Source organism: Lepisma saccharinum, chromosome 29 (assembly GCF_977018435.1).
Source record: "Lepisma saccharinum chromosome 29, izLepSacc3.1, whole genome shotgun sequence".
In the NCBI taxonomy this organism is placed as follows: Eukaryota; Metazoa; Arthropoda; class Insecta; order Zygentoma; family Lepismatidae; genus Lepisma; species Lepisma saccharinum.
This window is the reverse complement of record NC_139257.1, coordinates 11,953,458-11,968,157: the sequence shown is the minus strand read 5'-3', so window position 1 is coordinate 11,968,157 and position 14,700 is coordinate 11,953,458. Positions and strand designations below refer to the sequence as shown.

The 14,700-nt window shown below is 34.7% G+C and overlaps 1 protein-coding gene across 1 annotated transcript; it reads left to right on the top strand.

The window, feature by feature from the left end:
- The first annotated feature begins 5,849 nt into the window (after nt 1-5,849).
- LOC145981387 (uncharacterized) lies at nt 5,850-10,813 on the top strand. Its single transcript, XM_083114626.1, has 5 exons — nt 5,850-5,876; nt 6,217-6,457; nt 8,523-8,806; nt 9,094-9,279; nt 10,376-10,813. Exons 1-5 carry the CDS (start codon nt 5,850-5,852, stop codon nt 10,811-10,813), a joined length of 1,176 nt encoding a protein of 391 aa, XP_082970752.1.
- The last annotated feature ends 3,887 nt before the right edge of the window (nt 10,814-14,700 follow it).

Below are 14,700 nucleotides of genomic sequence, written 5' to 3'. Positions count from 1 at the left end.
ATGTAAATAGATTATAATTTGAGAAATTTTCGATCGTATTTAGGGCCTCGCCGATGGCGCAGTGGTAACGTCGTTGCCTTGTAATCAAGGGGTCTCAGGTTCGATACCCAGTGGAAGTACATAGTGGTTCTGATCTCACTTTGAAACTGTAGGTCCAGTCCCGATTAGCCTTACTGTGCATAAAGTGGACTTAAAACAACAATTTGAACAATCAATCAATCGTATTTATTTCACTGCAGCTTTTTTCTACTTGTCATTTTCTTGAACCTATATTCATAGGGTGCCGCCTGATAACACAGACAACTTTCACAGTGTGTACAGGACATCAAGGCAAGCAACTCTTTTCAGTCACTATTTATTTGTCTAATTCTACTTTCGATATTACATGCAATCGAAATATGGCATCTTCTGTCCTTAATGTATGCAATCCCATTGATAGCTTCGCAGTTGCAAACGTTATTAATTTTTACTGCCCTTTAAAATTCTGAGAGCAATGTATAACATGCTATGGAAACGATATCACGCAAGCAGTAAGGGTCAAAACTTAACTTTTCCTTTATAAAATTGATATCATAACACACACCTATGTTGCTTATCATATTTGATGCGTTTGCATAGATAAATGATTCATAAGATTTGAAATTGATGTTTACACTCCATATGATGCTTAGTGTAACCCATATCAAACTACAAATTTTATCGCTTTCTAACAGAAATAATAAATATGAAACACGATCACATTTTCATTGTGTTTGATAATAATTTGAGCCAGTAAGCTGTCCTAATCTATCACTAGCCGACCTACGTGGTGGGTTGGTTATATAACACACTACGAAGCCAGGTGTTCCAGGTACGAGCCTGGGCATGAGTGTTCTTTGTGAGCAGAGGCGAAACAACAAATTTTTATCTGGAGAGGCGGGTCAAGTACGAGGACAAACGTGCGAATAACAATAATATTAATATAGTGGTGGTAGTGGTAGTAATAATAGTAGCATTAAAAGACGTTATCATCATCGTAAATCATGAAAAAGGGGGTAGAAGTCTGTGCTAAAGCATTTGTGTTTGAACAAATGATTTGAAATATTAGCTAATAATGGAAAACAAGCACAAAAAACTGTATTTTTGAAAGACAGAATATGCGTGACGAACATTATTCTTTTTGTACATATGACACGTATAATTTCCATGTACAACATATGTTTTACACATAATATGCAATATGGAGCAACGTAATATAAGAAAATACGTACACTTCGCAACATCTTATTTGACCGCCCCGAAATAATTCTAAGTCCCGAAATCGTAAACTTAGCAACATTGCACTTCAGCTCCAGCTGAGAGTAGCCAACTTTGAGTAGGTCCTTCCACTAGACGAAAAACGCTGCGGTGATAGGTTTTCAATTTAACACTTTGCATGAACTTAGAAACTATAAACCGCTATTAGAATACACAATCAAACAGATATAATAAATTGGAAAAAGAACCTTGTATGATATTTACGATTCTGCTTGCTCGACTTGAAATTTGTGGGGTTTGAAACACTGAATAGAGTTTTTCTCCACCTGGAGGAAATTGCCATGAAGTTTGTGCAGAAAGAAGCAAATTTGTGAGGAGTTTATGCGACATTTTATTGAAAATACCTTGCATAATATCGAACAGTTCTCAAAAACATATATTTTACACGACTTGTCGAGAAAATGTGCTTGAAACACAGGAAGGTGGGAGTCTTCATAAACGTCAACATGTTTTTAAGGGTATAACGTCAGTAATTTAACGTAGAGCAGTTGGTTAGGCGCTGATGTCCTTATTTTTTATCAAGCGTGAAAGGTCGTGGGTTCAAATCCCACCCTCTCCTCTTTCTTTTTTATTTTTTTTATTTCCTGAACAGATACCGTTGATATTAGAATATTTAAAAAATGAATCCGATATTCCCTTCTGCGAATATTTCCCCTTAGAAGTTGGAGATTTCCAGTATTTAAAGTTAAAACTTTTCTTTTTAGTTATTGTTCATATGTTGTGTTAACACACACATCATGATTAATTCACAAATCACATATATGTATTCAGGATGCAAAAATGTGTTTGTTCTTCACTGACACCTAAAATATTGAGTATTTGATTTCGATATGCTGAAAAAAAGATATACAGTTATGTTAAGTAGTGATGTAGTGCAGTACTGTAACGAAGGAGAGCGTTTAATGAGTTCAAATTGCTAAGATTGGTCATTTTATGTCCGTTCCTTCGTAATGACTGTTTTCAAACCCCTCACCACCATCTTACCATGCGTCTAAAACTAATAGTAAATCGCTAATTAATGTAAGTAAATTGTTATTGCAACGAAGGCCGATTCGATAAGAAACTACTAGTAAGTATTTATATAGTAAGGTGACAAACAAAAAATTCAAAACCTCATAATGATCGTTAATTCCTCACTGCTTTGTATCTCAAATGTTTGTCTTCTTTGAACAGAAAGTACGAGTATCAGATATAACAAACTTTCCGCACTAACTTTGCAATATTCGAAACCACCATTACAGACTTAGGTCTACGTAACTTGATTCTGCGCAATCCACGTGGCATGTGACTTCCTCCTATCATCGAAATAACTTTCTCTTACTATTTCCTTTCCTCTCGTGAAATACAGAGACCAATGTTAACTTCTTAGCACGGTGGATCAACTTTACACCCAACGATATACTCCTGAAAAAAATCCTACCTAGGTGGAGAATCGAACTTACGACCTCCCTCGTAAGAATCAAGCACGCTACCTCTTCTCCAGGTAGCTCATGTTAAAATTTGCTACCAGTTTGAAGAAACCAATTCACACATAATGTCATATCAATAATTTCCTCATGGCAATTTTCATGAGGAAACAAATTCAGATAAAATCGAGAAACGCTGAAAGGGAAAAATGATGAACATGTCTATTGGCGTTTTTTCATATTTTGTAAATTGTGTAAAAATTCCGTGTTTTGAACACGCAATCGTTTAGTTACGAAGTATTTTGTTGTTTGTTTAAAGTAGGAACAGGAGAGCGAAAAGGAGTCATTTGAACCAGACCCCGTTTGACAAGAAACTTCAGCTCTTTTCCAAAGACTGTATGAAAAGAGAGAGGAACGTATGAAATATAAAATTTGTGTGAAATTAAAACAATGGAAACCTTGAAAGATAATACTAACGAACTTCAAACCATGAAAAACATATTTTCGTGGAGGAAAACTCCAAGTCATTTTCGAAATATGAACTTGATGTTTTTCTTTATTATGAAGTGGAGATATGGGACTATACGATCCCTCAGCAAGAAAAAATTTAAGTAAGCTACCTCCAACTTTTTCAATGGTCATAATTACTAATTAGGGTCCGGAAGTTGATGAAAAATCTACTCTTTTTATGACCATTAAAAAGAATGCTAAACCTGATATCATGTCCGTTTCCCTTCAGTTAGAGCCAGAAAACACTTTCTATTTTACATTTTTTTCATTTTTCGGCCTTTTTTGGCTTTTGGTTTATTTGTCAGTATTTTTAACAGTTTTTGTTGCATTTTTACTTATTTTTTAGATTTATTTTTCTCCTCCCCTGATGTTTCGTGCATTTTAAATGCATTTACTAGTAAAACTTACATATTTAGATGTCTTGACATGGTCCTTTTAGCAAATTCACCATGAATCGAAAATACGGTCAATGGAAAAGCATAATATTATTCTTAACTGAAATGTTTGGCAATGGATTAAAATACTTTGTGTGAAGATCTACTTTGAGGTTCTTTTTCTGGACACTATTATCGCTTTAATCTGTAGTTTTAAAGTAAAATTAGTCACAATATTAAATGCAATTACACTCTGGTATACGCGAAGCAGAACTGTATTTTCGGATGCTGGCCGACTACAGTATCATAGAGGGCCAACTCTGAAAGGAGATGAATTGGTTGATTTGGTGTTTTAAGTCAACTTTATGCATAGTAAGGCTAATCGGGACTGGACATACAGTTTAAAGTGGGATCCGAACCGAGTGCATAAAATAACGTGAACCGTGTGGTGTAGGGGGATCGTTTGCTTATGGAATGGAAGGTCATGGGTTCAAACCTACTTCTTTGCAAAATCTTTTTTGGGAAGTAAACGGCTTTGGACGAGAATGCTTATCTACGTTTCTTGGACATTTCCGTTGATATTTATGCGATTTATGTTCAGCATTTCCGGATGAAGAAAGTTGACATGTAAGTTCTCAATATGTGTTTACTTATAACAGCTGAATGAAAGGGAAAGTATTTCCTAAAATCCTGCCAATCACTGAAAGATTAAAAACATTAGTAGAAGCATTACTTGAGGCATGCACAGTGGCGACGATTATGGAGTGTGGAGGGGCAGATGACCCAGCACTATGCTAAACATTATCTACCAAGGGAAAGGAACTGTCCTTGCCCTCCCCCTCCCTCCCACCTTGCCCCATCAGTTTTGAAACCCAATCGCCGCCACTGAGCATGCATCGCATAAATATTTACAGTAATATCATATAATATTATATTACGTTATTAGAACACTTCGTACTTTGTAAATAAAAAGGAAAAAATAATAAGGAAAGGGTGGGATTTGAACCTACGATGTTTCGATCTTGACGAAAACAGTAAAAAAGCGGAAATGCAGTCATCTAACCAACTACTCCAGGAGATTGCTAGCAAAGAGCTCATTAAATCACGTTAAGAGTGGCCTGGAGGTTGGCATGAAAGTAGTTTCCTGGCCCGATGCGATACAGAGACACCTATCACATATCAGAGGACTAGGAAGAGAACCTTCCTCCCTTCACCACCCCTCCCCTCCGCGGGACGCGTATTTACAAACCCCATAGTGCTGCAGAACCAGCGGCATATAGCGCTTCCTTATTGGCTGTTCGCACCGGAAGTGCTCACGTTTCACTGTCCAGTGTTCCTGTAAGGTGTATATTTAGCCGCTTACGCAAAATTCATCTTTGGGCTACGATGATAATAAATAATTATCTAGCGAAATTGAGAGAACATTTCTCTTTAAATTAGACGTAGACAATTCCTCAAGTAACTGTTGCATTCTTAGAGCATCGATAACATGTGAAGATGCAGCGGTGGAGTTTGTGAAGACGTTTGGAGATGTTTCGGCAACAACTTGGATCCAGAGTTTTGCTCTGCAGAATCCTACCAAGTAAGTGTTAATAGTCACCTTTTAAAATACTTCATATTATTTTTCTACATTGTTTTACTGTTTAGTTTCCAATTTTTTTACATTAAATAAAGATGAAATAAAATAATTGCAGTGGAATAAAAATTCCGTGCGTAATGTCGTATCCACACAGTATTACTGAAAGTAATTACTAAAGCTCCTAAACTCATGAATTTTCTGTTATGTTTTCTGTTAATTAGATAATACGATACGTGTTTGTTTCATCGTTTATTTAACGAGTTCTACCCATGTAAATTAATATACATTCTATATGGCACACATATCCATGACAGTTTTGAACACAAAGTGCACACTCATAGTGTGTCTCAATGCATCGAAATAAATTGTTCATTATTAGGTATAGAATTGTCGAATGACTATTAAGAAAACAAATACTTGAATAGTGTCAAACTTTAATAATGGTTTTTAATATCAATTTACAGGGTTATAATGCACAAGAAATGGGTCTGTCAGCACAGCTCAAAAAACAAGTGTAATGAAACAAAACGCGGAACAGGATGTGAGGCATCGATAGATATTCTAATTAAAAAGAATAATAAGAACACCAGAAAAAATGATCCCTTTCTGAAGCTGAATGTACCGCTATGTGCTGTAGTGAAGATTAATACAGCACATAACCATATTACATCTTCAAGTGATGCTATGAGATACTTGAGAGTAAGTGAAGAGGTAAGTGATTTAGTTTTTCTTTGAAGGTGGCATGTTACCAGTTAGTTCCTTAGAAAGGTTGTGTTGAACATGTGTGAATGAATGCAAACTATAAGTGTCAGTACCAGTATTTATCCACATATCCTATATACACAACCCATCCCAACCAACTTCCAACTTCCTAAATGATTTCACAGAGGCCTACTTTATGCACTCTAAGGAATGAGTACTCTATATATATTGGTTCAATTGTGATATTAACATTACATGATACTTTGAGTTTCCATTAATTTGTGGTAGGCTCAGGATTAGTTCATTCTTGTGTGCTTGTAATGGGTACATATATATTCTTACATTTCAGACAAAACTTCTATTTGAGCAGTACTTCAATGAAGGATTGGGTGTGTCAGAAGCAATTCGCTTCCACGAGAACAAGTTGCTTCTAGCAGACAATCCATATGAAGCAATAGCTAATGCGTCCATAAATCCAACTTCCAGACAAGTGCAATATCTCCATGACAAATGGAGGAAAAAAAACTTTGGCATAGGGTCTCAACCACTACAAAAGATTAAGGAGAAATTTAACACATACGAATCAAGCGGTAAGTGTAAAGATATATTTTCAGGAAAAAGTACAAATAACACATCTTTGAAATTAAAAACTACACTTAATTTGTACAAAATAATGAAATGGTGTAAGTGTAGTGATTTTCTACATGCATAGTTTTGTCAGAAATATCTTGTTGTCATAGAATTTCCAGGAGTTGATTACTAAACTGAAGTAAACTTTGGTGGTAATTGGAAAAAGCAAATGTTGAAAATTGAATCAAATTTCCCCATTATCAAGACAGGAGGAATTAATAAAATGAGCACTATATTCATGGTAGCATGTAATTTATTTTTACCATCAGCATTCCACTGATTACTTTGGTTATTTCACCTGTTCATTATGTTTTTTTAACAGCTAACTAACTAACTAACTCTCTAGCCTTCTTAAACCCGAAGGTTCATGGCTGCAGCAACACAGGCCTTCCATGTTTCCCTATCTTGAGCAAGATCTATATACTCTTTTCCATCCCTACCGATTTCCCTTAGGTCCATCTCAACGTTGTCCCTCCATCTTCGTCTTGGCCTTCCTACAGGTCTCTTACCATCAGGTTTCCCAACAAGAATTCTGTAAACTCCTCTTTCCTCTCCCATTCGTGCCACATGGCCTGCCCACCTAAGTCTTCTTGATTTAATTATTCTAATAATATCTGGACATGAATACAAATTATGTAGTTCTAAATTATGTAACCTTCTCCATTCACCTGTCTCCTCATCCCTTTTAGGTCCAAATATTTTCCTAAGGATCTTATTTTCAAATACTCTCAATTTATGTTCCTCTTTCAATGTAAGGGACCAAGTTTCACATCCATATAATACTACAGGCAGAATTACTGTTTTGTATATTTTAACTTTTAGTTTCTTAGATATTAAACGAGAAGACAAAAGTTTATGAAGAGAGAAGTAACATGCATTTCCTGAATTAAGCCTACTTTTTATTTCCTCTTTAATATAATTTTCATTTGTTAATATTACTCCTAAGTATTTGAATTTGGAAACTGGTTCAAACGAGTTGTTATCAATAATTAGATTTTGATTATTACCTAACACTTGGTTTCGGCCTGTAAGCATATATTTAGTTTTCTCTTTGTTAACTTCCAAACCTATCTCTTTAGCAGTTTTGAAAAATATTTTAGCATTATTCTTAATTGTATTCACATCATCCCCCAGTAAGTCTACATCATCTGCATATGCTAACAACTGAGTCACACCATTTAATTTTAGTCCTTCTTTAGTTTCTTTTACCTTCCTAACAGCATATTCTAAGGCAAAATTAAAGAGCAATGGAGATAATGCATCTCCTTGTTTTAACCCATCATGAATTGTAAATTTGTCAGACATATTAATACCCACACGAATTTTACTTTCTGTTTCACTGGTGCATACTTTTATCATACTAACAAGCTTCTTAGGTATTCCAAACTCGACTAATATATTATATAGTTTATCTCTTTTGACCGAATCATATGCTTTTTTTAAATCAGTGAATATCTGATGGACATTTTGATTATATTCCCACTTTTTTTTCAAGTGTCTGTCTGATGTGAAAAATTTGATCTGTAGTTGATCTGTTACGTTTAAATCCACATTGATAATCACCTATAATTTCATTAGCATATGGTGTTAGTCTTGTTAAAAGAATGTTAGACAATATTTTGTATGTTGTTGAGAGTAGAGAAATTCCACGGTAATTATTGCAGTTCATTTTATCACCTTTTTTAAACACAGGAACAATTATGGATTCTTTCCACTGTTAAGGGATTTCTTCTTTATTCCATATTAAACAAATTAATTTATGAATTTGACATATTAATGAATTTCCACCATATTTATTTAACTCAGCTGGTATTAAATCAATGCCAGGTGCTTTGTTATTCTTTAGCCTTTTAATAGCATCTTTAACTTCAGTCAAGTTAGGTTCTGGAACTAAAGGTTCTGCTGTGTGTACTTCATTTACTTCTGATTTATCTCCTACATGGACATTTAAAAGGTCATTAAAGTAGTTCTTCCATCTATTTAGGATATTTTTTTAACAGAAAATGTACAATTCCTGTCATTTAGGTAACTTTGTTGCCATTGAAGAAAAAGAACCATGGGCAATCCTTCTCATATCACCTATAATGAAAAGGGCTCAGTCTCTGCAAGCAGCAAGGGAACTGATATTTTTGGACTCAAGTTCCAGCTGTGATACAGCCCAGTCAACAGTGACTGTGATGCTAACTGCAACAAAGGCTGGTGCAGTTCCTATTGCAGTTTTTATTCACAATGGCCAAAGTGGAACAAGTTACGAGACAGCATTTGGTCTTCTTAAGAAGCACTTCCCATTGTGCTTTTGTGGGAAAGATGTAAGTGTAAATGAACTTTTTTTTTATGTATGTGTACGTTTTTCTGTAGTTATATTAGGCAAGTAAGGAAAATACCAAGTGTTTCATATGACATGCAAACTGGTAGATTAATTATCATTTACTTTAGCCACAGATAACCTGAAAAAGAAAGTAACATTTTCAAGTAAAATAGGGAGTAACATGTTAGAGACTTCACAAAATTGACAGAATTAATACATCAAGTAATTCTTTTTCCCACATGAATTCAGAATGTACATGTTTTTAAAGTATATTTTCTTGAATTACAGGCTCCAGATGCATTCATGACAGATGATTCGCATGCAGAAAAAAAAGCACTTAGGATAACCTGGCCTGAAAGCAGACAGTTCTTGTGCCATTTCCACGTAGCCCAGGCTGAATGGAGGTGGATGACTTCAAAACAAAGTGCAATTCTCTCTGAAGACCGGCAGGAGTTAATGCATATGTTTCAAAAAGTATGCTGTGTTGATATTCTTGTTATAATTGTGTTAGATAAAACACTTATATGCAGGGTTCCAATTATCTGTGTGGATTTCAGAGATCCACCCCAAGAAGATAAAAAAATCCTTGAAACCAGGTAGATTTTCATCCCCCATTCTTCTTTGAGCAAACTGTATCATAAGGCAGTAGTGTACCAAAGAATGCATGACAATATGTTAAGTCCACTTCATGCAAGATAGACTAATTGGGAATGAACCTACTGTTTAAAGTGGGATTATCATACATGTGTCTTCACAGGGCATCGATCCTGAGATTTGCTCATTGTTTCACGTGTCATCCCAACACCTTGTTTCATGTGTTATTAGTTGTGTAATGTGGCTTTGCTAACTGTTTAAATTAATTATTATGATTATGGTGAATTATGATTAGATGAAAGAAAACACAGTGTAACAGATATGACCTGGTTGATACTCAAACCAAAAGCATAGAAAGACTCAGTTCAGTACTCAATGTGCCCAGCATTGTCTCATCATATACATCATTTAACAGTGATGAGTGGTTGTTGTCCCTCCCTCATAAGAAAACAAAATGTTTAAAAGTTTAAAAAAATCTTAAAAGAGGAGGGTGGTAAGATTTATTCCATTCGGATTTGAGATTTTAGTAGAATAGCTTTGGCTGTAAATTTTTCTTTAATTGAAAATCAGTTCTAAGTCAAGAACTTGACGTAATATACAATAGTATACAGGTGGTGTAAAAATATTGGCAATTAACCAGAAGTGAACAGGACCCCTTATATAAAAATGTAATTCAAATATAGAGGATTATGTACTATATAAAAATGTAGTATCTTACACAGCAAAACTAAAATGAAAGTAATGTGGGTAACCATTTTCTGTTGTGAACAGTTAAACTTTCTCAATGCCTCCAAGTTGTCATATTTGCCCCATACATTTTGAAGAAACCTGCATGTAACTGTAGAGGAGATGTTAATTTTTGGTCTACTTTTTAATGAAACTTTATATTGTTATAAATATTCACTCTAGTGTATTAGTGGTTTATGTACTGACATGCATGTACAAAATATGCTAAAAAATATTTTTTCCCCAACAGGTCATGTACTCTGAAACACTTTCCCAACTGGAAGAAGCTGTATCTGAAATTAGGAATTTACAAAAGTATCCCAACTTCATCAGCAGGTTCGAAACTTTTTATGAACGGAGAGAAGAATGGGTTCTTTTCTGCAGACTGGGTCTGATAACAAGAAACCACAATACCAACAATTTTTCTGAGGCCAGCATAAGAATTCTAAAGGACGTTATTCTTTGTAGAACAAAGGCATTCAATGCTGTTGCTCTATTGGAATTTTGTATTTCCGTCTGGGAAGAATACTTTGTTCTACGAATTTTGGATCACGCATACAACAGAAGACAAGCTGCATATCATAAATATGAGAGGCTGTGTTCTAGAATGCTGAATTACAAGAAAGAAGATATTGAAGGGATAGAGGAATTTGAATATTCAGTTCCTAGTCAGAAAAATGATTCTTAAAAGTACATTGAAAACACACTTGTTGGGATGTGTACTTGTCCTAGTGGGAAGACAGGTGCATTCTGCAAGCATCAAGCAGCTGTCTACAAATGTTTCAATGTACCCTTTCCCAATGCTCCACCAATTACGTGTTCCGAGAGACACAAACTGGACTTGCTTGCTTTAGGTGAGGATTGTCCGACTGAAGAGTTTTTTCTGGGTTTACAAGAGTGTGCTGACACACATGTACCTTCTTGTAGCTCTACAGACACACATATGCCTTCTTGTAGCTCTATAGCAATGAATGAAATGCAAATTGCTTGCGTTGCTGCACCTACATCTAAATGCACTACCAACTTAGAGCATTCATTATGTAGTGAAGAGCAGGAAAAGCTGAAGTATGAAATGAATCGCCTGGGACAACTGATAACTGGTGTTTCATCAACTTCTGTTGAAAAACTGTCAAGACACCTGGAGAAAATAAAATCTGCTAGTCAGCTGGAAACAGCAATAATAAACATCAACAAATGCTTATCCACCAACTTCAGGAAAGGGGGAAAAATCAAAGTTCAGCCAACATCCATAGGAAGGAGAAGATCTGGCATTACAAAGGGATGCAGGAGAGTGCCCTGTGGTCGCCCGTGTGGATCTGGATCTATGAGGAAAAAGAAAAGGCCCAGAAATCTTAAAGTAAATGTGGAAAGCAATCGTCGCAATGCAATCTCACATGGCACTGGGCACTAACAATAGGTTACAATCCATAGAGTGTGCTATGCTTTAACTTTTGAGCTAGTTTTAATTATTGTGGTGATTTTTAAGATATCTTTTAATATTATTATATCCTAACTATGTAATTATCTCTTATTATAGTATAATCAGACATCCCATGGTTATGCATTGAATTGGATAAGAAAGATTATCTCAAAGCATACATAATGTAATACCAGCCAAGTGGTAAAATCTGATATGCCCGTTTTTGAATATATTTTTTTATGTTTTTAAATGTAGATAATAATTTCTAACTCTGTGAATATGGTAAATATTTGTTTGTAGCTCCTTAGAAATGATTTTTCTTTCAATTTCTTTTGCAAAAGTATAACAGTTTATAACACGAGAGTTATGTTTTTGTGTTCATGAAGCAATCAATTTAAATTTTTATTTCTCTCCAAAAATACTATTCTTTCACAAAATGAAAACTTCTAACTTAATGTACTCACAATTAATGTTAAACAAAATGTATTTGTAGCCAGTGTAAGTGTGGTATGGATCCAACAATTTTGTTCGAGTGTATATATTAAAAATTACTGTGATTGAATAAAAAAATGTGTAATTTTACTGTGATTTCTAACTTTCAATAAATATCTTTCCAGATGACTTATGTTAATATTAAAACTTCTTTGTGCAATTTTAACAATGAATCCAGAAATCTCCAATGATGACATTTGTGAGGGTATCTGAATCACTGTAATTCCCTTTACAATTATTGTAAGCTCAGCTAGTGGGTATACATGTAACTTTTCCTTCACCTATGCATTATTTATATTATTAGCTTATGGTTGAGTTTTAATTTTGCACTTGTTTTTCCATCAGTAGTTATATTGCTGTCACTGAAAAATGATTTGTTAAGCTTTATCGTTCAAAGTATTTTATTTTTTAATAAGTCAATACGATATATATATATATATATATATATATATATATATATATATATATAAATATGTATATCAATCTTTCTCTCAATGCTTCTCTAATTTGATGTGTGTGTGTATTTTTTTTTAGTTAGTGTCACTTTTCTGCCACTTTGAGCTAACCTTCACAATGAGGATGAGTGTTGATTAGGTGAACTTGAACAACACTCAATTATAGGCTGGGACTGTAATCCATAAACTTTAATGGTAACATCCAATATTAGCCCCTCATGTTCTAGCTGCCATGCTGACTTTTTCAAATACTCCTTCTACATCACTATGTATCCTCGCCAAGAAATCAGTACATGTCTTTGATAAATTACATTGGTTCTGTACAATGGAAACGAGCTTAAATAATGCTTTGGGAAAATTTTGTAACCTCTGCCTGCCTACTTCCTTCTTACTGACAGCGGCAGTGCCAGGGGAGTGCAAATGAGTGTTTGTGAATCCCTTAATTTTCTTCCGCACCCCCTTTGCAATATCTATGTTCAACTGAAATCACTAACAATTGCAGTGTCATATAATGTCATGCTATCACATTGTGCACCGAATATTAGGTACAGAAATGAGTCCACCTTGGAAAAATCCTCCGGTTGTCCATGCATGTCATTAGCCTCCCTTGAACAAGTTGTTCCTTTCAAATTTCCAAATAATGTCCTTGTGCTACAATGAAGCAAATTGGAAACAAGTTGTTAGTATTCCTCAGTATCGTAGATGCCTACTAAAAGTTGATTAGTACTTCATTTAGCAGCTAAAACATGCATGGGGAATTCCAGCATTACATGTGTGACATTTTAGACGCAAAATTTAACATACTAGACATGAGATTGGATTAAAATAGTCACAATGAGCTGATTTAATGGAATTATGAGGTACTTGATGGTGTCTGCTAAGAAATGAAAAAAACGAGTATGATGGCATAGGCTGAATGCATGAAAAGCATTAACAAAAGTGTGTGACGATTTAAAAATGTACCAAATTTTGACTTCATTTGTCTGTGAAGCATATAGGCTACAGGTGCTAATAACTTTTATTGGTGAAATGTGCAATTCATATGCATTCACAAACATCTAAACGTTATGGAAATTAAAAACAATAATTATTTCCATTTTTTTTAACATGAAGTAGGACCACTTTTCGTGGAATGCTCTGCATGCATGTTTCATTTTTCTTTATTTTCAATATCGCACCCCCTACATTTCATTCTGCACCCTGGTGCCGTGCCTGCTTACTGACAACAGCTACAGAAATTAACAAAATGTCAGAAGAGGTTATTACTTTCCAAAACATTTTAACTTTCATACCTATGTAATCCATGTAACATATGCATTGATAATCATTGGGGTAAAGATGTCTGTTTTTTTGGATGTGTGATTCATTGTTAGTCTTCGGATAGTTATGCACTAAAAAAACTTTAAATATGCATGGAAAAATGCTGGAAATGTAGCCGTAGATTGTAACTATTTACTAATTCCACTGTTTACATAAGTAAAAAAAAAGTATGGTTTGGCTTACCTTATTGACAATTGACCATATTTTGCATATGTATCTTTATCATAAGTCCACTAACCGTTTCTGCCTTCACTGAACGTCACGATTAGCAGAAGGTGGAATTTCATCAGCTGTATGCCATTCTACTCAGCATGGAAGGTTACTATTGCACTTAATAACTACATATTGTTTCAGATGCTCAAAAGTAAACCTATGCCTGTTATCCACGAGAATACTTTTATACTATGAAAACACTCTCTCCACATCACAAGAAACAACAGGTGCATGTTGTAATTTCAACAAATTGGAAACGAGCAGTTCACTTGGAATACCGTCCACATTTTGTTTTCCTTCATGAATAGAGCAATTGTCCTTTAGGAGCCTGTAGCCAGAATTCTTCACGAATACATACTGAATCATGTTTCTGAATTGCTCCAAAGGAAAGGAAACTGCAAATTTTCAGACAGAAACAGAAGAATATACATTTGTAAGAAAAAATCGGTAAAATATGCAATATATCCTGAAGACCCTGAAAATATGCATTTTCATATGCTATATGTAAAATGCATAACTATCTGAAGCCTATTCATTATACACTTGATATCAAAAGGATATGTAATGTGGTGTGATGCAGCACATATGTATATACCTAATAATATACTTCACTTGTAACATTTTTTTGAATAGCAGTTATAACAGCTGCTTAGTACAAGCTTCCATCTTCCTCCT

Excerpts from the sequence above, each read along its gene's own strand:
- LOC145981387 (XM_083114626.1), top strand. The coding sequence starts at position 5,850 with ATGAGATACTTGAGAGTAAGTGAAGAG. Across the intron at positions 5,877-6,216 it reads ACTTGAGAGTAAGTGAAGAG|ACAAAACTTCTATTTGAGCA; the intron begins GTAAGTGATTTA and ends CTTACATTTCAG. Across the intron at positions 8,807-9,093 it reads TGTGCTTTTGTGGGAAAGAT|GCTCCAGATGCATTCATGAC; the intron begins GTAAGTGTAAAT and ends CTTGAATTACAG.